Below are 25911 nucleotides of genomic sequence, written 5' to 3'. Positions count from 1 at the left end.
GTTCCAATAGCTATTTAAAATATGGATAAGAGCATGTACTCTAATTAACTTGGTAATAGTTGAATGATGTTAACCATAACAATACTTGGAAAACTGTAGTATTCCCACATGGTAAAAAATTTGTTATTGTAAATGGGGTACTTACTATTAAAGTGCAACGATGAGGATAGAGTTAATTGAGAGCTATAAGGCAAGACTAGTAGCAACACTATGATGATTAATAAGAGACATTTTCCCTAATTAATTCCTAAAATTTTGTTTGTAATTAGGAGAACAAATAGCCAACTGTTTTGGAAAATAGTCTAATTAATCATGAGTTTACATGATACTCTACATCATTGATAGGGGGTACATGTAACACATAACATATCACTAAATCCATTCATTTAACAGGGACTTGATACTTGATAATTAGTGAGTGAAGTGAACCATGAGTACTAACTTCTAAGTTCTAACCACCCCTAAAAAGATAAGAAGTACAAAATAAACTTCCATTTCAATGGTTATAAGCAGGAAGTTACCCTATGGAAAATTGGAAACTAGGGTTATTATGTGTAAATAACGTGTTAATTAACCATATTAAACTGATTTGAACTTAATTAAGAGAAAAAACTCATATCAAATCGATTAGGTCAGAGCAAACTCACGCAAAATAATCAGATTAGGACAAATGTTCAAATTCGTAAATCCATAACAGCTTAAATCAGATGATGGCATGATGCCTTAGATTTTGTAGCGTGAATGAACATCAAAGCAAATTAGGGTAACTCAACAAGCAATGGTCGAGGAAGGAAGATATACCTGCAATGATAAAGACGCGGCGTTGAGGGATTGCGGGGTTGTATTTATATTTTGAAGTTAAATGAGATGCCGAGATACGAAATGAGAAGTCAAATGGACTTCGATTACATGTATTTACATCGACAAAATTGTAAGTTTGGTCTTATGGTATAGCAAAAATTGGATGTTTGGTCCAAAAATTTTTAGAGTTTATCATGGCCCAAAATATTTCATTTGTTGTAAATTTGGTGTAAGTTAATTGAAAATATTTAAAATAATGAATTTTCCCTTTTAACTTAGTTTTTTATTTTCTTTACAACAATTAAAAAAAATATATATCTCTCTCCACACATGTCAAACCCTAGCAGCCCCCTATCGACCTCCAAACTTGTTCCAACAAGCTTAGACCATGGTTGCTAATATCACCCATGCCGCCACCTGTAGAGCCCAAATCGTCGGTGATGGTTGGATCTGTGAAGAAACCCCTTCACAAACAAAACATCGGACCTGTGAAGAAAAACCTTCTTTCTCGCCTCCAATCTGTCATTCTTTCTCACCTCTAGTTAGGGTTTCAGCCGCCACTCTTCTAGTTTTGTAGGGTTTCAGCCGTCGTCGAGATCTGACATTCCTTCACACCCTGCTTCGCTGACCCCTTGATTTATGCCAACAGCCTCGCCGGAGGCTTAACAGTCGGGAAGAAGGCAACTGGAAGAACCGGATGTCATCTCGTTTCACCGTCGTTCTCAGCTCCCTCAACCATTGTTTGACCCTCCCATCTCCGACAAATCGAACCCAGGTGTCTCCTCCTCGATTTCCAGTCACGAAGATGAAATGTTTTTGTTAGGATTTTCATCTTCGTCGATGTCTTCCTTCTTCACTTAGGGTTTTCGTCTTCGTTCTTCAGTTAGGGTTTTTTGCTTCATATTTGTTCGTCGAGAGGTTCGGGTTTGATTAGGGTGTGTGTTCATCAGATTTTGTGTTCTTGTGTGTGTGTTCATCTGATTTCGTGTGTGTGTGTTCATCTGAGTTCGTGTGTGTATGTGTGTACATCTGATCTGATTTTATGTATGATTTTTGTTTCTGGGATGATTATTTGGCAGAGATGAAGTGGTAGAAAAAGTTTAGGTGGAGATGGAAGTGGAAAACGGTGGTCGAACGGTGGTGGAGGAGGAAGATATTCTTGAGTGTTCTTGAATCTATGAATAGGTTGTTGGGTGTTTATCAAACACAAACAAACACACACACACAGAGAGAATGTCTGTTTATGTTTATGTTTATGTACTAACAATGACATCCCAACGTTTTAAAATGAATAAAAATACATTTCTTCGGAAATGCTTTGATAATGTATTTATCATGTTCTTATGGGAACAAATTCCGCAACCTATTTCTTTAAAAGGGAGACTCTGATTTTCAAATAAGCATAAATAAAATTTTTAAAATGACCGTGAAATTGGGGATGTCACAATAGGCAATATCCGGACGGGTAACTATGAGATAACCAAAATTTCCCACAACAGTGCGAAAAAGATTCGGATCGGACAAAGGAACACCATCAGTATGATAGTACCATGCATTGGTTTCAAGAGAAGTATCAATAGTCTGATTTTCAGAGAGGCTCGCATGTGTAAACAAGTCAGATATTAGTCTGAGAAAGAAGATACCCTTTCTCAGACTAAGCTACCTCAATACCCAAGAAATAATGCAACAAGCCCAAATCATTCATAGCAAATCGATGAGCTAGATCATGCTTCAAAGACTCAATACTACCATGGTCATCACAGGTAATAATCATGTCATCCACATATAAGGACAAAAGAATCTGTCCTGCACTCGAGCATCTAACAAACAAAGTTGAATCATGATTACTCTGAACAAATCCAAGAGTGGTAATCATTGTGAAGAATTTCTCAAACCAAACAGGAGGTTCTTGCTTGAGACCATATAAAGCTTTGCGAAGCCGACAAACCTCACCCGGCTAGTGCCGAATTCCTGGGGGAGGAGACATATAAACCTCTTCATGGATGTCACCATTCAAAAAAGCATTCTTGACATCCATTTGAAATATCTTCCATTGTCGAATGGATGCAACTGAAATCATAGTACGGATTGTCTCATCATAGTCAAAACCATATTTTTGGGAATACCATTTTGCTACAAGTCTGGCCTTGTACCGCTCAACAGACCCATCAACTTTTGTTTTTATCCTGTACACCCAACTACAACCAATCATATGTTTCCCAGGAGGAAGGGAAACCAAATCATATGTACGCGTCTGATGAAGAGCAGTGAGTTCCTCAGTCATAGTATTCTGCCAAAGAGGATCTAATACAACTTCTATATACTATTCAGGTTCAGATAGATTATGGATGTTTGCTATAAATAAAGCAAATGGTCCTGAGTATGTAGAGTAAACAAAATATGGAAGCTTGGTGGACTTGATAGGACGAGTAGACCTCCTAAGGGGTGGTGAAGGTGGGTCATCAATCTTAAAAGTCGAAGGGGCGGACTCAGGAATAGGAGGAGTCAAGGAACTCTTTGAAGAAGTAGGTGTGCCATGAAGTGGAGGATCAGGCGACATAGATGAATCTCGTGCCTTTATATCCTTATCAAAAGGCTCAATATGCAGAAGATCTGACTTCGTTACATTGTGGGCTGTAGCAGCTGTCGAGTAAAAAGGAATATGTTCCAAAAGGTGACATTCCGGGAAACATATAACTTCTGACTCACAGGGTCATAGCAACGATATCCTTTCTGTCCAACACCATACCCTAAGAGTACACAATAGCATATTTCGGTCCCAACCTGTTCCTCTCAACATGCGGACGAAGAACAATACAAGTACATCCAAAGAATCGTAGAGCAGAGTAGTCTGGTAGGTGACCATATAGCTTCTCAAAAGGAGACACTCATGAATTCAATGCAGTAGGGATATGATTAATCACATAAACAACAGTTAAGACTGCTTTAAGGAGTATCAATGCACAATGACTGGTGTATGGTACTATCAGAACCAAATAACTGAGTAAAACCATTAGAGGTATATTCACCCCCTAAGTCACACCAGAAGCACTTTATCACAGCTAAATGTTGAGTTTTAACAAGAGCCATAAAATTGTTGTAAATGCCAAGAAAATCATATTTACGTTTCATAAGATAAACCTAGGTATATCACTTTGCAACCACTACAATAAAAAATATCACAAGTGTTCAAATGAACCAAAACACCACTAGATGCTAGAAAATTCAAATACAGACACATGTCCCAAACGAGAATGCCAAAGATAAAACTAAGACGACAAATGACTCAAATGAAAAGAAGACAAATCAATGTTGGAGGCAACAACAACAAATACTTTGAGAACCTCCAAGACATAAAGTTCTCCCACCATACGACCGATCCCAATCACCTTCTAAGTGTGTTGCACCTGTATAACACAAATGGAATCAGAAAAGAACACCTAGTGTTGTAGCCTATAAAAACGCAAGAAATACTTCTTGGAGCCATAAATACAAAATGTAATGCAACCGATTTTCTAACAACTTGGATATAGTCCACAATATATTCATCTTATCGTCCTCGTCTTCATCATTTTTTTAAAGGACGTTGATTTAGAAAGGAAATATCGCATATAATGCATATTAACATAGCCTTCCATCGATTTGCCTACAAATACAAAATTTTGTGTGGCTCACGAGACCTTAGCGAGCTCACTTTGATGCGGATTAGACGTAAAGGAAGGTCACCAAGAAAATAATATGTTTCTCGACGAGCCTTTATAGAGCCAACTTAATGGGGAACATAATCATCGCGTTATATTTACCCATACTTTAGATGATGGTTTTGTAATAAGCTACACACATGACTTTGTAGGTATATTGAGCATTCTCTATATGGTCGGTCTTTTAGTAATGAATATATATATATATATATATATATATATATATATATATATATATATATATATATATATATTATCCCTAAATGCTGAATTTTAAGATGTACAACTTCTAATACATCATATACAACAAATTTATGAATAAATAACAAATTAGATCTTATTCGGCCAAACATTGAAGAAGTCAATCAATCTCATATCGTCCCTGTTATTAAGGGTTATTGTTTTGACCTAGCTCTTTTTGTTATTTGAATTCTATTTTTAGCCATCATTTGAGCCATCATTTGAGCCGTCATTTGAGGAGAAATTTGAGGTCTAAGAAGGCTTATATCCCCCAATATCCTTTTCATTTTCATCATCCTCATTTCATACAAAATTTGGATCGACCCCTTCTTAATTTACAGAAGTAAGTGACAACTATAAAACTAGAGGACGGACAACTTTGAAGAAGGAGATTTTGATGAAACCACTTCCATTTTCTGGTGGAGTCTCAAGCAAAAAAGGTACGTAAACCCTTATTTGATGATGATCTCTAAGTTTATGTTCTATTATATTTTTATATACCTGTTTGTCCCTAATTATGTTTTTCCCTAATTATTTTCATCTGATTTCATCACAAATGTACGTGTGGGTTAGAATCTAGAAGTTAACAACGTTGATTTTGTTGTTGGATTAGGGATTGCAATTTAGATCAATTTGTGATGGCGAGTTTGATCGACGCTGTGAGAGAACCTATTCCGACATCAGCGGCGACGGCGTCGAAGCACATAGAGACTAGATGCAGAGGTGAAAATATTGCCTTCCTCAAGTGCAAGAAGGACAATCCCAATCCAGAGATATGTCTCGAGAAAGGCAGACAAGTGAGTTGTTATGTTATGTCCTTGTAAGTATACATCTTTCTGTTCATCTTGTTCGTTTTTACACATTTTCTTTCTTTTTGCTTCTTATGGTTCAACTGAAAGGGCTTTATCTTTTTAGATTCTTGATGGTCATCCTGCATAATCTTGAGAAACTCTCAATTGTGTAAGATAATTAACTCATCACTGAAGATTTGGTGTTCATCAACAAAGCTTTTCATTCGTTCCATAGTTACTCTGTTTAATAGCTCAAATAAGGTTCTTGTACTTAATGAATCTCTTATCTTACCTTTTCAAAAATTATACAGTTTAGTTTGTGGCAGGAACTAATTTATTTGGCTGTAAGAGATGACTCCATGTAATGCATCAAAGAATTATAGGCAATGGTACAAATCGACTTCAGTGGATGCTACATCTGGGTGAAGGTATTTGTTATGGCTTTGTAGAAATGTAATTGTTATCTAACGAAAAAAATTACTAAAATGCCCCTAGGTGAGTACATTACACCTTCTGTTCTTTCTTCTCTCTCTCTCTCTCTCTCTCATAGTATGTTCATGAAAACATTTTCTCTTTTGCTTTTTATGACTCAATTAGAGATTTTTCTCTTTAAATTTTATGAGAGACATCTCTCATCTTCAGTTCTTTTGGGTTCCCGTCTAGAATTATTCTACATCGATAGCTTGATATCAGGTAACTATTGATTTTCGGTTTTCATGGTTTTTCTTTCTTTTGTTTATATTTTCTAAAGTCGATTTGTGGTTAAAAAATTATTTATGAAATTGATTGGTTGATGCGCTATCAAGTAGGATATTACAGAGGATTTTTTTTTTTTTTTTTGTAGCTGATGATAATGACGTTTGTTAGGGAATAGGGAATAGATGATGATGAACCAAGGTAAACGGTCTGAGGTTTTGTTGCCTTTCATCCTAAGTGAGATAAAAAAAAGTCACTTTCTTCATTCCCTTATGTTTTTCTTCTTGGATCATATGTCAGTCATCTCCTTTGTCTCTCCCTCTATCCCTCAAACAAAGTAGATGAAATTTGACTCTCGATTCAATTGATATTGGTCTGCTCTCTATATCGATCGATTCCATTTGGTTTCAATATAAAGGCTATTTTTTTAATCATAGATTAGGGTTTTTGGTTTGGTACTTCAGATTTATGGAGACGGAGGAGGATTTTATCAATTGATACTTTATTTACTCAACAAAACACCTATATATCAAAAGTTAATATGCCAATTAAGGTAACCATCTTTTCCTGATCATGAAGCACAAGAAAATACATATAACATGTCTTTTGATTGGATTTTAGTCTAACTAAATAATTTTAGTCTTGAAGCCTTGAATCTTGATGGCAATGGCTAGAAAATGTTTTGTGTTTGCAATGGATGTTGAACAATTGACAGGGACGGTATGTATCTTTTTTTTCTTTAAATGTTTCCCTATTTACCCTTACTGTTTTTACCATTTGCTTTATTATTATTATTATTATTATTATTATGTAATTGTTGCAGGTTATAGGTTATACAAATGTCAATTCACTTAGGATGAAATCAGGTAACAACAACATCAATAAATAGAAGTGTATATTGGCATAATGCTATTGGAAAGGTGCCATAAATTGCAGGTCAAAAAAAAAGTAATAAGGAAAGTTTTTTATTATTTGAAAAAGGAAAAAAAATTGCCATACAGTAGCCATATTAGTGCAAGTATGGAAAGAATAAAACAAAAAAACGAAAATGAATGCTATTATTTAAACTTGAACCAGGAAAATTTTGATAAGTACGAACATGAACCAGGAAAACTTTGATAAGTACGATTTGCATCATTTTGTCTATATTTATGATTATTGTATGTGTTTTGCATTGTTTAATGTGTTGGCTACGTTAAGGTGGTTATCAAAACATTGAATAAACAATTATCAGAGTTTTAATCCCAAAGATCATATAGTGCGGAAAACATGGTGTGATGCGTTGCATTCGCCCCGAGCTCCTTCCTTGAAAAACATTAGTACCTGAAACAAAAGCTGAAAGTCATAAGCACAAAGCTTAGTGAGTTCCCCAGATACCACATACCATATATATCAACTGATTCATACATGCCATACATAACCATGAGCCATACATATATCATAACCAAATAAGGTGCTATGTGTCACGCATAGTCTTGCCATAGTGCCACGAGCCGCCACGTGGTCTTTCTTGCCAAGTCGGGGGCCATCCCCTGGGTCTTACAGACAAGTGCCAAGGGCCACCCCCTGGTCTTCCATGCAAGCATCACAAAGACATCTAGCATACATACTACTCTACTAGGCTAATCAGTATACAGTGTGCCAGGAGCCACCTCCTGATCTTTCATACATAATAGCATATAGTGTGCCAGGAGTCATCTCCTGGTCTTTCATACATACTACATAGGGCTAACCCCCGGGTCTTCCTACCATACATAATAACATACTGAGTGCCAGGAGCCTCCTCCTGGTCTTTCATGCATATTGCCTAGGGCTAACCCCCAGGTCTTCCTACTCATGAACTACATGGGCCGGCATTGTGGCCTTAGACCCATTCACATAGTGAGGAGACTCACCTCGAATGCAGAAGCCCTGCTGGTACTTCTCTGGCTGTTAACTGACAACTCCCTGAACCGCTACCCCTTCGGCTCCCCGAGCTATCAATACCAAATATTACTTAGTCCAACTCATAATTCCTTCTTAGGGTAAAATTACCATTTTACCCCTGATCTAATTGGTCCATGCCTAAAGCCCAAAACCATAAGGTCCAATAAAGTCCATCAATGGCCCAATTTTCCAAATTTGGCCCAAACCCTTACATGGGCCTTTTCCTAAAGCCCATTTACCTTTCTAAACCAATGACTTTCTGATGAACCAAAGGTCCAAGCCCATTGGGCCCAACCAAGGCCTAACCACATTGGGCCCACTAAGGCCCAATTCATCATACAAGGCCCATTAGGGCAAGCCTAGCAAGGCAAGCCCAACCAAAAGTCCATTACTCTAAAATCCTTAGCCCATTATGAGCCCAAACCAAAGGACAGTCCAAAACCACGCTACCCCACCATCAAAGAGTCCAAAATTTGCACAGGGGTTGTTCACGTCGTGAGCCCTTCATGCTCACGTCGTGAGGTCGTGGTTTCAATCCAGGAACTTTCTCGAATACGTAGTCACGTCGTGGGGCTTCATTCCTCACGTCGTGAGTCCAGATCTGACCAAAAATGAGCATTAAGCTCCTAATCCATTAAGCCATAACATGGGACAGTCTAGAGGGTCTTCCTTAACCCCAAGGACCATAAAAATCGAAGCTTTTTAGTCACATGTGTCCAATACATGGCTTGAATACTAGTTAGGTCAAAGGATGGGTATAAACATCAAGATTCAAACTTGAAGCTCATAACTTGCACCAAAATCTAGATCTAAGGGTTCTAGCATGGCAAATGACTCAATGGTCCATAAAGTTGCTAACTTTATGGACCCCATGCATGATACTTCAAGATCCCATGCAAAGAAGGTCACCATAACTTAGATCTAGCAAGATTGAAGGAGAAAGGTTGGATCTTTGAGACTTACAGAAGCTTATGGACTCAGAAGTGCCACTAGGAGGAGCTTATCTTGCCAAAAGGAGAGTTCCCAAGAGCTTCTTCTTCTTCAAGGGAAACAAAACACCATTAGCACCAACAATGGCTCAAGGGCTTCAATGGAGGCTTAGATTAGGGTTTCCAGAGGTCTTGGAGGTAAAAGAGGCGGAGTAGAAGCAACCCTAATCATCCCATACCTTTAAATACCCGAAAATAAGGGTTTTGGTGCATCAGGTGCGTCTCACGTCGTGAGCCCTTATTGCTCACGTCGTGAGCCTTAAATGAACTTGGTCAACAAGTCAACGATCACTCACCCGGACCACTCCAACTTCAAACGGCCATAACTTCTTCGTTTCAACTCCGTTTTTGACGTTCTTTATATCCACGGAAAGGTGGCGAGAAGCTCTACGCATCTATCAACTTATCCTCACCTCCAAACATTCCGAACGGAAATCCAAAATTCATAAAGAGCTCGAACTGTCACTTTACCGATTTGCCCCTTGGCTCCAATGCACCACCCAACTCCCGGATTACCTCCAATACATCGTTCGTACCTAAATGGGTCTAGATTTCTCTCTCCCAAAGGCCCTAAGCCTTATGATAACCCATCTTCAAGCCACAGTCCCGAATTAGAAAAACGATTCGGAACACGGCGTTACAAGTCACCTTCTAAACTACAGAGCCGGAGACTATGCAATTAAAGTGACCATTAGTGTATATTTTGCAAAATATGTTGAACGTTTTGGTCAATTTTATTTAACCTATTATAGCATATCTAATTTTATGTTAACCTATTGGAGTTATTTTTTACTATTTTTGTAATACTTTGACAGTTTATCGTCAAATTTTTGTTAACCTGTTGTTATTTGTTAAGGATGACTTAAAGGGTAATGTTTTTTTGTTTGAATACTACATGAAATATGTGTGTTTGTGTGTGTCATGTATAGTATGTTTAAAATAGTCTGATAGTAGGTTAGCAACTGTGGTCCTCATTTGGGCTTTTTATTAACAAAACATAGAAGTGCTCTTCGATTAAAAATGACATGAAGTGCTTTCTAATTTTAAAATGCTCAAAAATCTCCATCAAGAAAAAGTTGATAATTTGCTATTAAAAAATAAAAATAAACCATGTCTAAAGAAATCCAGAAAATACAAAGTAGATTGTTATTTTGGTAAATTGTTTGCTGATATTTCAATTAATAAGTTATCTGTATTTATTTTCCATATCATGTCGTAGTCTTTCTATTTAACTATTTTGTTTATTATTTGTCTATTTCAGTAGGGTTTTTTTATCAAAGCAATGTAGAGTGTTATTTGACAATTTTTGTATTTTTTTGCAAAGTAGGTTGCTATTTTCTAAAATTACATTTTTTATGCAAAATAAGTAGTAATGCTGCTATTTATTGCTTTTTAATCTATTGACAACATATTGGCTTCAGCATAATTTAGTAAATTCGTTAATATAGTCTAGAAGTGTCCTAAATGCCCGAAAAATATCTTATTTCATCCAAAGCCATGAGTTTTACTTATTTTCCATTCGTATTGAAAATAATCCAATCTGCAAGATTACAAGACAAAGTGGTAATGCTCAACTACTACGGACTACAAAAATAATCATATCGTATGAAGTGTCGATGGCTAAAAGACATGCATTGGAGGTGTTTGACCGTACCATGAAACATAACTGGTGTGAGGCTCCCATTTGGTGGAAAGATAATGGTTTTGGGAGGTGATTTCAGACAACTGTTTCCGGTCATGAGATGTGGAATACATGCACATACTATGGAAAATTGTTCATACGTAGTAAACTATATGTGCAAAAGAACTAATTGCTTCTAAAACTAATTTCCGAAAAATAACTATTAACACCCGTCGCTTGGCGCGGGTAAACGGCTAGTATGTATATATATATATATATATATATATATATATATATATATATATATATATATATATATATATATATATATATATATATATATATATATAACCTACCAGCCTACCTAAGTTAATTCTTAGCCCATTTTCTATAACAATCGTGAAACTCTTTACAAACCCTATGCATATATAGTCTTTGTAAAATCGTGAAACACGTACGATACAAACCTTGAGCAGACTCATTCTTGAAGAATTGCAGAAAGAGACCAAGGTCTCGGCAAAAACAATTCTTAAGAATTGTTATTAATAATCGACTGAAAACTTCATCGCTTCTAGCTATATTTTAAGTAATAGGTATTTATGGGATTTTTTCTCTTCAAGTTTACAAGTCCATGTCAAATCCCAACAATATTTTAGTTTACCACCATATGAGTTGTCTTTTCAACATGTTTTTATTTTACTTCATATCCGCTTTTGATAAAAGTTTTTGTTTTAATTTTTAAGATGACATGTAATGTAGTGGGCTTGTCAAGAAATTTGTTAGAGAAGAATCATAGGTCTAAATATACAAATGCCATAATGACGCTGAAGTATTTATATGGACCTAATGAGTGCAGGAATCAAATGGGTGTACAAGAGTTGCTAGTTGACACATTAGCATACAAAAACACTACACAATAAGACTAAAAACACAATAACAATCATGTGGGTTTTAGCTCTTAAAATAACCTTGTTTTTATCAATTCTCAGTTTTACGTAGATTCCAGGAGATGGTTTTGCAATAAGTTACATATGACAACCATGAAACCATAGCCGAGAATAATGCTATAAATAGTTTTAGATGTACCTGTTCCTCAGGTTACATTACTACTAATTTAATTACTTATAATCAGGTTCATCATTTGCATTGCGTATGGATCAATCTTCCAATTGTGTTGCTATTAGTTCCTGATTACGAATAGGAACTATTAAGGAAACTAAATAAAATCACAGCGCTTACATCCACTACAGGACCACAACCCTCCATCCTCAAGGTGATTTGTAGATCGATATCTCTCTCTCTCTCTCTCTCTCTCTCTCTCTCTCTCTCTGTAACAGTACTCTGTGATTAAATTATCAAAGTGCTTCTATGGTTATCATTTAGGAATATTTATCATAAGATAACTAGAGTACATGTTTTTTAATCTTTCACTGCTAATTAATGTCCACTCTCGCTCATCTAGGAATTCCTTAATCTTTTTAGGCACAATTCAGATGCATATCTTGGAGGCATAAGCTTTATGGTTTTGGGACAATTATTAGTACGATAATTAGAGTACATGTTTTTATTCATTTTATATAGTTGCTGGAACATCAATATCAAAAATAACAGGTGTACAATGGTTTGTAGGAGATAGAGCTGAAATATTGTCCCTTTAAAATAGTCATAAAATGGTCAAAACAATCGTAACTTTAAAATGAGCGTTTTGACTTTTTGACGGTCCCTTTAGTAAAATAAACATTTGTCCATGAGTCTTAACTAAAAAAGTTAACACCGTTAGATAAAAGATCTCTTGTGTTTAATTTAAACATGAAACATGAAAAGGACCTGTGTCCAAAATTCCTCAAAAGGACCTGCAATGCAATGGTCTTTTTGCCAACCACAAGAACCAAATGTGTAATTTTGTTAAAAATAATAAAATCCGCCTAAAATATATTCAAATGCAAATTAACTTGTGTCATTTTACTTAAAATATTAAATGATTATTGTAATATTGTAATAATATTTATTACATTAATGGAAGTCAAATAAAACTTTAATAATATTAACAGGGTATGGTCAATCCAACCCAGTTTGACTCAAACTCATTTTAACCTGTTATTCGACACATACACCTTATTTTTCCGGGTTCTTGGTTAAAATATGAATCATGGTACAAGAAAGCGAATGCGAAATTCTTGATTGTTTTGGTGCACCTTAAACCCAAGAAAGTTAGCAAACATGTTTTATTTAACAACCCTATAACAAGCATGAAAGGATACCTTTGATTCCAGTGCCCCGAGGAATGAAAGAAGATTATGTTTGTGAAATGGCACAAATCAAAAACTCCTCCACCATTAAGAGATCATTAACTTGACCTTTGAATCATACATTTGTGTTACAAATCATTGTTAGTTGATATTGGGAGAGATGGAACAAACCAGACATTATATCATATTAGAATTTGAAAGTAACGAGATAGACATTGAGCACATAATCTCTTTATAGAGTGTCCCCGTAATATAGTCCATAATAAAAACAAAGATACGAGTGCCCACCCTAAGTGAAAGGGGAGGTGACAACCAAACCGTTTACATAATATATTGCAAGATGTAAATACACTGATGGGGGGTCTTTAAATTTCTTAAAAGTTTTTTACTTATTGGAATTCTAAAGTCCGTCCATTCAAAACAAAAGATAAGAGTGGTAATTAAGAAGTCATCACTAATCATCTAAGAAATTAACATTCAAACAATCATGGGGGAAGTACCACATCTCTTAGTAAGGGAACACGCTTCCGCTTCGTCGACTTTCATTAGCATAAAGGAAGTAACCATAGGTGTCAAGAGATTGACCATAGCCCTTGTATTGTGTTGGAGAGCCATTCCATGATGCTGGTTTAATAGCAGCAAAAGACATTGACAGCCAACAAAGAAAGAAAGTGTATTCTTGTATTGCCTTTTCTGGCGACACCCATTTCATTTCACCAAAATCTAGTTCCATAACCTTGTGTGGTGCATTCAAAATTCTGAACAAGACCAAGTAACTAGAAAAAGCACATCATGGTTAACATCTGACTACAGTGCCACATCTCCCTTATCAAAATTCTTGTCATGATTCTGGTTTCTGGTCATACTTATTATTTGGCCCATTCCTACACTTGAAAAAGGAAAATAAATGCTACATAAGATACAATAGTTGTAAACATACACATATAAACATCTACTTTGGTTATCTTGTCCAAGACATACATACATTTGCTTGTACACAGAAAGATTAAGAAAGTCCTAGATGATCGAGTATTATAACCAATAAATGGATACCCTCCAAATAAGCAAGCAACAAAGCGAGAAAACAGTCCATTGAACATTCATTTATCAGATGTACCAATTAATAAATGGATACCCACACAAGTGTTTCAAAAGACAATCAATATTCTCTTCCATAAGGAAGAGAGGAAAAATGACCAGAAAGGAAAAAGATAATTAGAGACCAACTGTTCAATAGTTCACTGGGGCATTTTGTCAAACACCTAATAGGCAATACAACTAGTCGCTTGAAAATGAAATCAAACACGTATAGGCCAGTCATTTTAGGGCTAACTGTCTAGGTTCGGGCCCTAACCCAACTCAATGTGCACCAGCCTCTAGGTTTTTGCTTTTAATTTCACCGGGCGCCAAATATTTATGATAAACAATTTTTTTTTTCTGTAAATCAATCATATTTCATGAATCATGGTCATAAAATTTTTTTACCTGGTGACCAGAGACTTTTTTCATGTTATAATTCAGTGACCACCAATTAAGTTGTCACAACGTGTGGGTTTAAAAAAGAAATACCACTTAATGACCACCAGTAACGACTTAATATATAGTCAATGATCATATTAGTGACTAAATTTTTTGTTGTCACTAAAAAGAACTTCTCTTGTAGTGAACACAGTCATCCGTTGATTTGCCTATAAATACAAAATTTTGTGTAGCTCACGATATGAGCCTTCCGGATATGGTCTGGTGTTTAGTAATGAATACCTATATATTTTATAAGCCCATACATAATAAACACACGTTAGTTAATTCTTGGCCCATTTTCTATAGTGAAGTAAAAAATTTAAAAAACTAATAATAATTCCAATAAAATTAATACTATAACAATTCGTGAAACTCTTTACAAACCCTATGTATATATAGTCATTGTAAAATCGTGAAACTCGTACAATACAAGCAGACTCATTATTGAAGAAATGTCGTTGATAATCGACTGAGACCTTCATCCCCTCTATCTATATTTTAAGTAATAGGTATTTATGGGCTTCTTTCTCTTCCAGTTTATTTGTCCCTGTCAAACCCTAACTATATTTTAGTTTACCACCATATGAGTTGTCTTTTCAACATGTTTGTATTTTACTTGCATACGAAGGGTTTGATGAAATGCCTAAATTAAATCTGCTTTTGATAAAAGTTTTTGTTTTAATTTATAAGATGACATGTAATGTAGTGGGCATTTCAAGAAATTCGTTAGAGAAGAATCGTAGGTCTAAATATACAAATGGCATAATAACGGTGAAGTATTTATATGGACCAAATGAGTGCAGGAATCAAACTGGTGTACAAGAGTTTCTATTTGACACATTAATTAGCATACAAAAGCACGAATACACCATAAGTCTAAAAACACAATCATAACCATCATGTTGGGTTAGCTCTTAAAATAACCTTGTTTTTATAAATTCTCAGTATTACGGGATTCCAGAAGATGGTTTTGCAATAAGTTACATATGGCAACCATGAAACTATAGCCTAGAATAATGCTATAAATACTTTTAGATGTATGTTAAATTGAAAGAGAATTGAGAGAATTCAACATATTTCTCATTTCTGAATTCGTTCATATATCCAAATCGATACAATACATACTGTATAAATAATCACCAGCTAACTAACAACTTTCAAAACAACCAAATGATCAAAATGACCCATATGCCCTTGCTACAGTAAAAAAGACAATTCTACCCTTACTGTTGAAACTGTTGAAACTAACACCCCCCCCCTCAAGCTGGAGGATATGGAAGTAGACCAAGCTTGGAAACAGCATCTTGATGACGAAGACCAGATAAATTCTTTGTAAAAACATCAGCTACTTGATCATTTGTATGCACATGATGTAAAGATATAAGTCCAGCTTGTAACTTTTCACGAACATAGTGACAATCCAATTCTATGTGTTTAGTTCTCTCATGGAATACTGGATTGGTTGCTATGTAAATAGCAGCTTGATTATCACATTTCAAAGGTATAGGAGTGACACCTTCAACTTGAAGTTCACTAAGTAAACGACTTAACCAAGCAAGTTCTGCACATATGCGACGCATTGAGCGATATTCAGCTTCAGCTGAAGAAAGAGAAATTGTGACCTGCTTCTTTGACTTCTATGATATCGGACTGTCGCCAAACATAATGAAGAATCCACTAACAGATTTTCTTGTGATTGGACAAGCAGCCCAGTCTGAATCACAAAAAGCTTGAACTTGATATGAAGGGGTATCATTGAAAAACAAGCCTTTGTTTATTGTGCCTTTGAGATATCGAAGGACATGTAAAGCAGCATCATAATGAAATTGAGATGGTTTCTGATTGAATTGACTGAGATATTGTACTGAGAAAGCAATATCTGGTCTGGTATGAACCAAAAAATTCAACTTTCCAATTAATTGTCGATAAATTGTGGAATCTTCTAAGGGAATGTCCATAGCAGATGAAGATGACAATTTGGATGGTAAAGGCATTGAAACTGAAGTACAATCAGATAAGGAATATGATTGAATAAGTTCCTTTATGTATTTTTGTTGATGAACGATCATACCATTTGATATTTTGTTAAATTCAAGTCCCAAAAAATAATGAATTTGTCCCAAATCCTTGATTTGAAACTGAGTATGAAGAGAAGATTTGATATCTGTAATTTCATCCTCATCATTCCCTGTAACGAGAATATCATCAACATAGACTGCAATCACCACCATCTTCTGATTAGTAAATTTTAGAAATAAAGAGTAATCATTAGCAGACTTATGATACCCTTTGTTGAGAAGTGTATGAGAAAGCTTGTCATACCACTGTCGTGAAGCCTGCTTTAATCCATAGAGGGACTTTTTGAGCTTACAAACAATTGATGAAGAAGAAGCAGCAGGATGGCCTGGTGGAAGTTTCATATACACTTCTTCATGGAGATCACCATGCAAGAAGGCATTATTAACATCAAATTGATGGATGTTCCATTTTCGTTTGACAGCTAGAGATACAAGGCATCGAATAGTGTTGAATTTCACAACAGGAGAAAATGTTTCATGAAAATCTACTCCCACTTGTTGTGTAAATCCTTTAGCTACTAATCGGGCTTTATACCTTTTAATTGTACCATCTGTTTTGTACTTGATCTTGTAAACCCATCGACAAGCAATTGGTTTTTTACCCTTAGGAAGTTTGACAAGTTCCCAAGTGTTATTGGCATCGAGAGCATTGAGTTCTTTAGTCATTGCTTCTTCCCATTCTGGGATTCCTATTGCTTCATGATAAAAGGCTGGTTCTTTGAAATTAGAGGTCACATGAAAAGCAAATGAAGTAATTGGAATCTCGGAAGTATTATGAAATGATGGAGTGGAAATACAAAGATTAGTGAGAGTATGAGTACAAACATCTTATTTATCTTGGGAATTAACATGATTACAAATGTAATCATGTAATCGTGTAGATGGTTGTCTAGTGCGTGTGCTTCTTCGTGGCAAAGTTGATGACTGAGAATCAGAAGATGTATGAACAGATGAAGAGTTTTCTGAAATATGTGAATCAACAGAAGATATTGGTAAATATGAAGGTGGAGAAGAAGGTAAAGGAATAGATGAAGAATGTAATGGAAAGATGTTTTGAAAAAATTTGACATTTCTTGAAATGATAATCTGCTTTGTGATTAAATCCATTACTTTGTATGCCTTTTGACCATAAGGATATCCCAGAAAAATACAAGAATTTGACCTGGGCATAAACTTATCCCTTCCTTGTAAACTTGTTGAAACATAACACAAACACCCAAATGCTTTTAAAAGGTGTAAATTTGGTGACTTGTTATAAAGAACTTCAAAAGGGGATTTGTTGTGAAGAACTTTTGAAGGGATTCTATTAATCAAATGAATAGCAGTTTTGACACATTCACCCCAATAAGCAATTCCAAGTCCATATTGAAAATATAATGCTCTAGCAGTCTCCAAAATGTGTTTATGTTTCCTTTCCACTATTCCATTTTGTTGTGGGGTGTAGGGTGTTGATTTCTGATGAACTATGCCCTTAGACTGAAAATAAGCAACACCTTCTGTACTAGACCCAAGTTCAAAAGCATTGTCTGTCCGAATGATTTTGACAGCAACTTGAAATTGAGTTTTGAATCAATGAAACAAATGCTTTAATCAAAGAAAAAGCATAACTTTTGTGTGTCAACAAGTGAATTCATGTATGTCTGCTGTAATCATCAACAATGGTTAGAAAGTATTTGATACCATCATAAGTTGCGTGTTTATAAGGGCCCCAAACATCAATGTGTATAAGTTCAAATGGTGCATTAGAAACAGATACACTTGTAGAAAATGATGACCTTTGCTGCTTAGCTTTAGAACAAATCATACAACTTTGAATAGACGAATGATCAGAATGATCAGATTTTATTGACATCATTTTCATCTTATGATATGGAATATGGCCTAAACGATTATGCCACAATTGAGAAGATGAATTCATTACAGAAATGGAAACAAAAGATTTAGAACTAGAAAAAGATGAAAATACAGAAAAACTGTAAGAAAGATTATTCTGAAGATAACTATGATCAAAGATATACAAATCATTGATTCTTTCTGCAAGAACTCCAAGAGAGAAGCTATTCTTCAATGAAGGGTCCTGCAGAAGGCAGGCTTCATCAGTAAAAATAGCAAAGGTATTGAGTTGAGACGTCAATTTTGAAATAGAAACAAGATTATACTTGAATTCTGGAATATACAATACTCCATGTAACATAATGGAATCATGTAATTTGACATCTCCAATATATGAAACAGATGTATGTTGACCCTTAGGCAGACCAATCGTGTGAGTCTGAGTAATTGGGTCATAGAAACAAAAAAAGATTTATTAGAGCACGTATGATCAGTTGCTCTAGAATCAACAATCCATGAATGATGTTTGTGAAGAAGAAATGATGATTTGTAAACATTTGCAGCAAAGGATTTAAATGAAAAAGAATTACCCTCTGGATTCATGGCATTATCAGCAATAGATGTGTTGACATGACTTGTTGAAGATTGAGAAGTATTATTGTTGAACAATTGAAGTAACTGCTGATATTGCTCTGAAGTAAATGGAAAAGAGGTAGCATTATGAACACTGGACTTGGATTCCTCTTTCTTTGCTTTAGTAAACTTGAAGTTGGACGGAAAACCAACTAATCGATAACATTGACTCTTGCTATGACCAGTCTTTTTACAGTGAGTGCAGGTTAGAGTTTTCTTGACTGAATTTGGGGATGGATCAGAAGACACATGCATAGCAATAGCCTCAGTGTTGACAAAAGATGAAGCAGTAATATTGCGTTGTCGTTCTTCTTGGATGATCAATGAATATGCAGTAGAAAGAGATGGCAAAGGCTGCATCATCAGGATTTGTCCTCGAATGATCTTGTATGATTCATTAAGTCCCATGAGAAGTTGGATTAGGCGTTGATCTTCAAGGAATTTCTGTATTTTAGCAGAAGAGCCACAAGTACAAGAAGGAATATCTTGAACGACATGTAATTCATCCCAAATCTTAGTCAATTTCGTGAAATAAGTGGAAAAGTCATCCGAATTTTGAGCAACAGAATAAAGTTGTTGAATTTGATAGATCAATGCATTATTGGACTGATCATACCTCTGTTTTAATTCTTGCCAAATCTCGTGTGCAGTTGGTAAGAAAAGAACGCTTTCAGCGATGTTCTTGTGTAAAGAATTGAGGATCCAGCTAATTACCATTGAGTTAACACGATGCCATCCAGAATAAGTTGGAGAATTGACAGGTGGTCAGTAATCGTGCCATCAACAAATGACAATTTGTTCTTAGCTGAAAGAGAGATGATCATCGATCTCTTCCAGGCAGAAAAACCGACGCCATTAAAGACTGTAGTAACAAGAACTTGACTCGGATTACCAGAAGATCCAAGGTAATAAGGACTTGTGATGTCAACAGTTGACGATTGAGAAGGAATCGATGATGATGAAGACATTGAAACAAAAGAAATTGAAACGATTTGAATGAAGAACAGTGAAATCAGCGCAAGAAGAACGAAGGATCAGACTGATATCATGTTAAATTGAAAGAGAATTGAGAGAATTCAACATATTTCTCATTTCTGAATTCGTTCATATATCCAAATCGATACAATACATACTGTATAAATAATCACCAGCTAACTAACAACTTTCAAAACAACCAAATGATCAAAATGACCCATATGCCCTTGCTACAGTAAAAAAGTCAATTTTACCCTTACAGTTGAAACTGTTGAAACTAACAATGTATATGTTCTTCATGTTACATTAGTACTAATTTAATTACTTATAATATTGCTCATCATTTTCATATTTCGTAATTGTTCTTGAAGAGTTGCGTATGGATCAATCTTCCAATTGTGCTGCTATTAGTTCCTAATTACAAATAGGAACTAATTAAGGAAACTAAATAAAACCAAAGCTTTACATCCAGAAAACCACAACCCTCCATCCTCAAGGTGATTTGTAGATTGATATCTCTCTGTGTAACAGTAACAGTACTCTGATTAAATTATCAAACTGATTATGAATTTGGGACAACTATTAGTAAGATAAGTAGAGTACATGTTCTTAATCTTTCACTGATAATTAATTTCCACTCTTGCTCGTCTAGGAATTCCTGAATCTTTTTAGGCACAATTCAGATGCATATCTTGGAGGCATAAGCTTTATGGTTTTGGGACAACTATTAGTACGATAATTAGAGGACAAGTTTTTTATTCATTTTATATAGGTGCTGGAGCATCAATATCAAAAATAACAAAGTGTACACACTACTAGAAAAAGGTTAATGTAATACGGTTGAAAGTATGAGTATAGTACAAACATAGAGGGCGTATTAGTAGAGGGGTGTATTAGATTACATGCCTAATAGAGTACTCTATATGTATCCTATCTACTTTTACAACCATCGCATACAATCATCTAATACACCATATATACACATCTAATACACCATACACAACCGTACTTGATGTCCCCATTCTTGATTGCATTCCAGCCCATTTGGCTTTGCATTCCAGCCTTATTCATCACCCAATTCCACTCCATGGATGCTGCTGTGGAACACATGGATCACGATTCCAACTTAAACGAACTCTACAATTTCTGCAAAGCATGTGAGTTTTCCATGTGAGTTGTGACTGAAGGATCAATCTCTACAAAATACAAACCTACTATATGATTCCATTCCCTCCCTATTAAATATGATTCCATTCTAACCATAAGAAAATTAAAGTGCGACAAAATTGATCCTGTTTTCATTTTCAGAACAGAGAAAAAATTATAATGAACTACTTAGTTCATTAAACATAAAAACATTAATATTCTTTCAGACTTATCCACAGTCTATGCAATGTAAAAGACTATACCTAGTTCATTAAACATAAAAACATTCTTAAATTTGTTGAATGTCACTCTTTCCCCCTTTGTGGCTGATTCATTGCATGCCTACAAAAACAAGAAAACTTAGGATTCAAAATCCCAAATAATTTTTAATGATGAAAACTCAAGTTATAAGACCTTCTTGCTATTAACAACTTCATAAGTATAGAAAAGGTCTATACATTCATCTATAGCAATGCAAGGGTGAAAACTTCTCAAGAACATAAAAACATATGAGCAAATACAACATGAAATACAAGGGATGTCTGTGTACCTTATAAAAACTTTTATGCAAAGCCTCCATAACAGAAATCTGCAAACTTCCACAATAAAACACAAAATAAAGCATCCTACTTTTATATATCTCATTTTCCATAAAAAAGAAAAAAACTTTCATATATTTATCTTTTATTCGTGAATAAAAGATAAATATATGAAATATTTAAATTTATCAAGATCAGCCTTATCCTCAACATTTATAGCAATCACCTGAAGCAAATATAAACTTAGTTTTAGTACTATAATCTGATCACTCAAAAGAATTGACATCAAAGTAAGATATGAAATGTTACCTCGCCAACTTGGATTTCTTTTGCTCCATCTCCATGTATAATCTTAGCTAGATATCCTTCTTCCATACATTCCATTTCTACAGTGCCTTTATCCTGTAACGAATACCAAGTCAATAAAGCTAAACTTAAAGAGTAAAGACAGAGTTGAAGATAAAGGAGACATACTGTTTCTTCACAGAGTACTTCACCAGGTGCAACTTGATCTCCTTCTTTCTTTAAACATCTTGCTATGTTAGCCTGGATGAAGGAATCAAAGGAAAACTTTCAGTAAACATAGCAATGTAAAGAAGTGTATTGAGATACCCTTGAATTTAGAATAACACTGGCCTCTGTTATTGTGGGTGAAAGAGAAGGCATCTCAATCTCTTGGTTGAGTCAAAAAAAATAGCAGTATCCTTAACAAAACCAAGTTTTCTTATCAAGTCAACTGCTACAAATTGTCCATCTGGTTTAAGTCGGTCAACCATTGAGTCAACCACTTCCTGAACATCTGGTTGAAGCTCAACTGTTCAATAAGTGGCCAAGCATCCGATTGAGTTATCTTGTTCGATCTTGGTCTTGCTCTTTTTCATGTTGACATATGCGAAGTATGTTGCTAGCATTTAGGCTATTTACAAACTTTTCAATGTCATATAACCTGGAAGATGCATCGAGTCAATTACAACAAAGTTGCTAACAAATAGCCAAATAGTAAGTGGAAATGTGGAATATGAGAACATGAAGAGTAAGTAGTCACCAAGTTCACTTCCAAAAAAACACAACCCATTTAATAAATAATAACACGCATAATTAAATAATCTATAATTCAAATTTCACCACTTACTTCTTCACAAACAGGAGTCAACCTAAGATGGGAATAATTCCTTATTGCTTTCGGGGATGCAATATCTTCAGATTCTAATCCTGACTATCACTTCTTCTTAGCTGCTCAAAAAAATTAAAAAACTAAAATAAAATTTTCAACATTTTCTAGGAAAATAACATTAACAAGATTAAAAAACACTAACCATGGGTAATTGAGGCTTAGCATAAGCAACAAACTTTCCTTCATTGTTTAAAACTTCAACCACCTGTCTTGCACGTTTTGCTTCACTGTTAAAACAAAACTCTAGGAATATATAAAACACAGTAAAAATAAAAAATATAAAACCTTCATGATTTCATGATTCTTCCATGGCCCTTTATCAGATAGAAGACACCCCCCTTGATCTGCACAAGTACACATGCCACCCAAAAATTTAGGCAATTTACTGTAAAAAAGAATATGTTAAATGAAATATTTTTTTAAACATTTATGTTATATAATAATTATAAAACATATATGATTACCTGGAATCGATAATCTCAACTCAGACAATTTATTCTCGTTTTTGCATCCAAGAACCTGAGAAATCACCCAACAGAAAGATTAATTCCTAAAACAGTTATGAAGAAAACAATGAAATTCTTTTAAGAGGTGGTACAAAAACATATGTTATGACTTATGAGCTACATACATGAATCTTTGAAGTTGTTTAGGTATCAGCAATCTAAGTTTGACAATCTGCCATGGTCAAACATCAGACTAAACAGAGATCCAGAAAGGAGAAAAAGCAACAAGATGAAGTCAACATGCCTGGGAGACATGATATTCTTGTCCATTATTCAAGGAGAAAGTGACAAATCCTTTGGATTCTTCTGCCTCTTCTGCATAATTTGATGCAAAGCTCTACTCCGAATCATTATTGTCATCAAAATGTTGAGTCAATCCGGCGTGGTTCACCTATAACAAAAAAATAATCCCCTCAATTATCATGAATGAGAAAAGGAGTGCACTATAATATGAATATTTTTAGATCCAATAGCAGAAGGATGTTAGAGATATACTGAAGCGAGTTAGCAAATAATGGATCAGAATGTATAAGGAATGGATTCCATGATTGCTTCCGAATATGTATATAGTGATTAAGCAAGCAAGAGTGAAGAAAAAAACATATATGATGAGAAATGGGAGCATCAAAGTGATCATGCTTAATCATGTTTCCAAGCATTACAAACATTGTGACTGTAAGTACACCCCTGTGAGGATCTACCTTGGATATATCCCCATTTTACCTCAGATCCATTTCTTCTGGATTCCTCTATAATATTTATTCTAATTCTAGTTCTAGTGCTAATGCAGCAACCACGAAAATGCTGAAATTTGATGTTTTTTATGTCAAACCTAGTTAGCATTCACATTATCTCACTTTTTCTACTTGAAGTATAACAATTTCTTAAGATACTTTCTGAATTCAAAATGTAAATCTGGAATAGAGACACTGGCAAAACAATTTTGTGCCATTGCAAATGATGTTTCTCGCGTCAAATGTTCATAAATCAAAATGAAGAACGAGATTCAACTTACTGTAAAGAGAATAAATCAAAATGTGCTTATAGTATGTGAGGATTCCCCCAAATTGAAAATGAAATCGACGTACAGGGGCAGATTCGGGGGAGAGAGTGAGAGTCACGAAGGACAGGTCAGAAGTAGTAGGAATTGACGGCCCACGACATTGGTAGCAAAATAATCCAAATATGAAAAACATACGAGCGTAACCAACAGAATCTTGCTCCGACAGCCCCAATGATTCATCGATCGTAGACCACTCAGATCGCGATGATGAAGCAGTACTAATAGGGTTTCGGTTTGCGTTCCGATCGTCGCGTATGGAATCGGTACGAGGAGTTATCGGTATTGTTGATTGTCGTCGAACTTGTCTTTTACCAGATCCTTGAAACTCTCGGCTGACATAAAAACCCTAGCTAGTAGAAATTGGATTTAGAGACGATGAATTGGAGATTGGGGAAGGTTTAGGGCTTGCAGATGGTGGAGGAGAACGACGGTGAAACGTTCGGAGATATTGGTTTGCATCCTTTTATATGTGCAATGGTCTACGTGTCTTGTATCTGTCACTCATATTTTAAGGTAAATCACATTTTAAATCTTGTGGTTTGTGGTTTGATGAAGTGTATTGATTTGATCTAATTTTCTATTACTGATATTTTCATCCATATAAGGTTTATGTTTTTTTGTCATTAGGTATGAGCGTATTTGATTTAGGAATTAAGCCGTACTTGATTCAAAATGGAGTATATTTGACTTAAGTGCTATTTGTTTTTTTAAGCAAAAATCCATAAAGTCTGCGGACCACCTCTACAACCCTCTGCAGAAGAGGTGGATCAAACGGCTGCAGACTGAAATAAGAAGCATGTTTGTTTTTTTAACATCTGCGTGCTGCTGCAGATATTAAAAAATTAAAATAAAATGATTTTATAATCCGAAAATAGTTTTTTAATACCGAAAATTTAATAATGTATGACATTTCGGCAAAAATTTATGATATTTCAACAAAATATAATAATATTTTAACAAAAAATAAAGATATTTTAGCATAAAATTAAGGTTATTTCAACAAGAATAAACAAAAAAACGAAAAAAGAATGTGAAATAAGATTTTAGCAATATATAATTAATATTTTAGCAATAAAAAAAGAAGAAGAAGAGGTTGGAAGAGGTAGGAAGAGGCAAAACAAGTGTTGCGCCAAGAAGAACACGCGCAGAGGTTTTTTAATCCGGAGACTTCTGAAAAACAAACAGCTGCGAGATGAAAAGTGTTGTGCGGAGCACACGCGCAGCAATAAGAGGTCTGAAGAGGTTTTTTCCAAAAAACAAATAGCACCTTAGTTTCTAGTACGTCTAATTAACAGTATTAGATGTTGTAATTGTTTGTATTAGATTAATTTAGCCTTTTATAATACGGTTTATATTTATAACCGTATTAGATATGGGTGTATTATATTATACCCATTTTCCAGTAGTGACAATGGTTTGTAGGAGATAG

The 25911-nt window shown here is 35.0% G+C and overlaps 1 protein-coding gene and 2 long non-coding RNA genes across 30 annotated transcripts; 1 reads left to right on the top strand and 2 right to left on the bottom strand.

The window, feature by feature from the left end:
* Positions 1-4951: 4951 nt before the first annotated feature.
* On the top strand, positions 4952-12642 carry LOC145125992 (uncharacterized). 18 transcript variants are annotated; one of them, XR_013716256.1, is made up of 7 exons: positions 4952-5182; positions 5356-5562; positions 5658-5961; positions 6378-6430; positions 6694-6782; positions 6870-6949; positions 7053-10002. It is a non-coding gene; the product is annotated as an uncharacterized LOC145125992 (long non-coding RNA). The 18 variants fall into 18 exon arrangements; XR_013716251.1 differs by adding an exon at positions 6176-6226 and having other exon boundaries at positions 6378-6782; XR_013716252.1 differs by having other exon boundaries at positions 5658-6226.
* Positions 12643-13320: 678 nt separating this feature from the next.
* Positions 13321-14744, bottom strand: LOC145125843 (uncharacterized). Of its 2 annotated transcripts, none has more exons than XR_013716172.1 (2): positions 14500-14744; positions 13321-13903 (listed from the first exon to the last, which is right to left on the bottom strand). It is a non-coding gene; the product is annotated as an uncharacterized LOC145125843 (long non-coding RNA). The 2 variants fall into 2 exon arrangements; XR_013716173.1 differs by having other exon boundaries at positions 13321-13898.
* Positions 14745-20870: 6126 nt separating this feature from the next.
* On the bottom strand, positions 20871-24977 carry LOC145124512 (dihydrolipoyllysine-residue acetyltransferase component 3 of pyruvate dehydrogenase complex, mitochondrial-like). 10 transcript variants are annotated; one of them, XM_079059877.1, is made up of 13 exons: positions 24508-24974; positions 23664-23810; positions 23545-23591; positions 23378-23432; positions 23199-23298; positions 23056-23118; positions 22872-22972; positions 22376-22685; positions 22214-22285; positions 22049-22141; positions 21751-21789; positions 21464-21542; positions 20871-21200 (listed from the first exon to the last, which is right to left on the bottom strand). In XM_079059877.1, exons 8-13 carry the CDS (start codon positions 22403-22405, stop codon positions 21181-21183), a joined length of 333 nt encoding a protein of 110 aa, XP_078916003.1. In that variant the 5' UTR covers positions 22406-22685; positions 22872-22972; positions 23056-23118; positions 23199-23298; positions 23378-23432; positions 23545-23591; positions 23664-23810; positions 24508-24974; the 3' UTR covers positions 20871-21180. The 10 variants fall into 10 exon arrangements, 8 of the variants coding, with proteins under 8 accessions (XP_078916003.1, XP_078915997.1, XP_078915998.1 ...); XM_079059871.1 differs by having other exon boundaries at positions 23199-23257; XR_013715646.1 differs by having other exon boundaries at positions 21751-21965; positions 23199-23257; positions 23545-23810; positions 24508-24975.
* Positions 24978-25911: the final 934 nt, after the last annotated feature.

The sequence above is a fragment of the Lactuca virosa genome, chromosome 7, assembly GCF_052849685.1.
Source record: "Lactuca virosa cultivar CGN04683 chromosome 7, Lactuca_virosa_CGN04683_v6, whole genome shotgun sequence".
Classification (NCBI taxonomy): Eukaryota; Viridiplantae; Streptophyta; class Magnoliopsida; order Asterales; family Asteraceae; genus Lactuca; species Lactuca virosa.
The sequence above is the reverse complement of the archived record's forward strand: the minus strand, read 5'-3'. Positions and strand labels throughout refer to the sequence as shown.

What these genes read in the sequence shown, in the direction of transcription:
- LOC145124512 (XM_079059872.1), bottom strand. Translation starts at nt 22,405, where the DNA reads ATGCCTTCTCTTTCACCCACAATAACAGAG. An exon ending in TTTCACCCACAATAACAGAG is followed by an intron (nt 22,286 to 22,375) that starts GCCAGTGTTATT and finishes TCCTTCATCCAG; the next exon opens with GCTAACATAGCAAGATGTTT. An exon ending in AAGTACTCTGTGAAGAAACA is followed by an intron (nt 22,142 to 22,213) that starts GTATGTCTCCTT and finishes TATTCGTTACAG; the next exon opens with GATAAAGGCACTGTAGAAAT.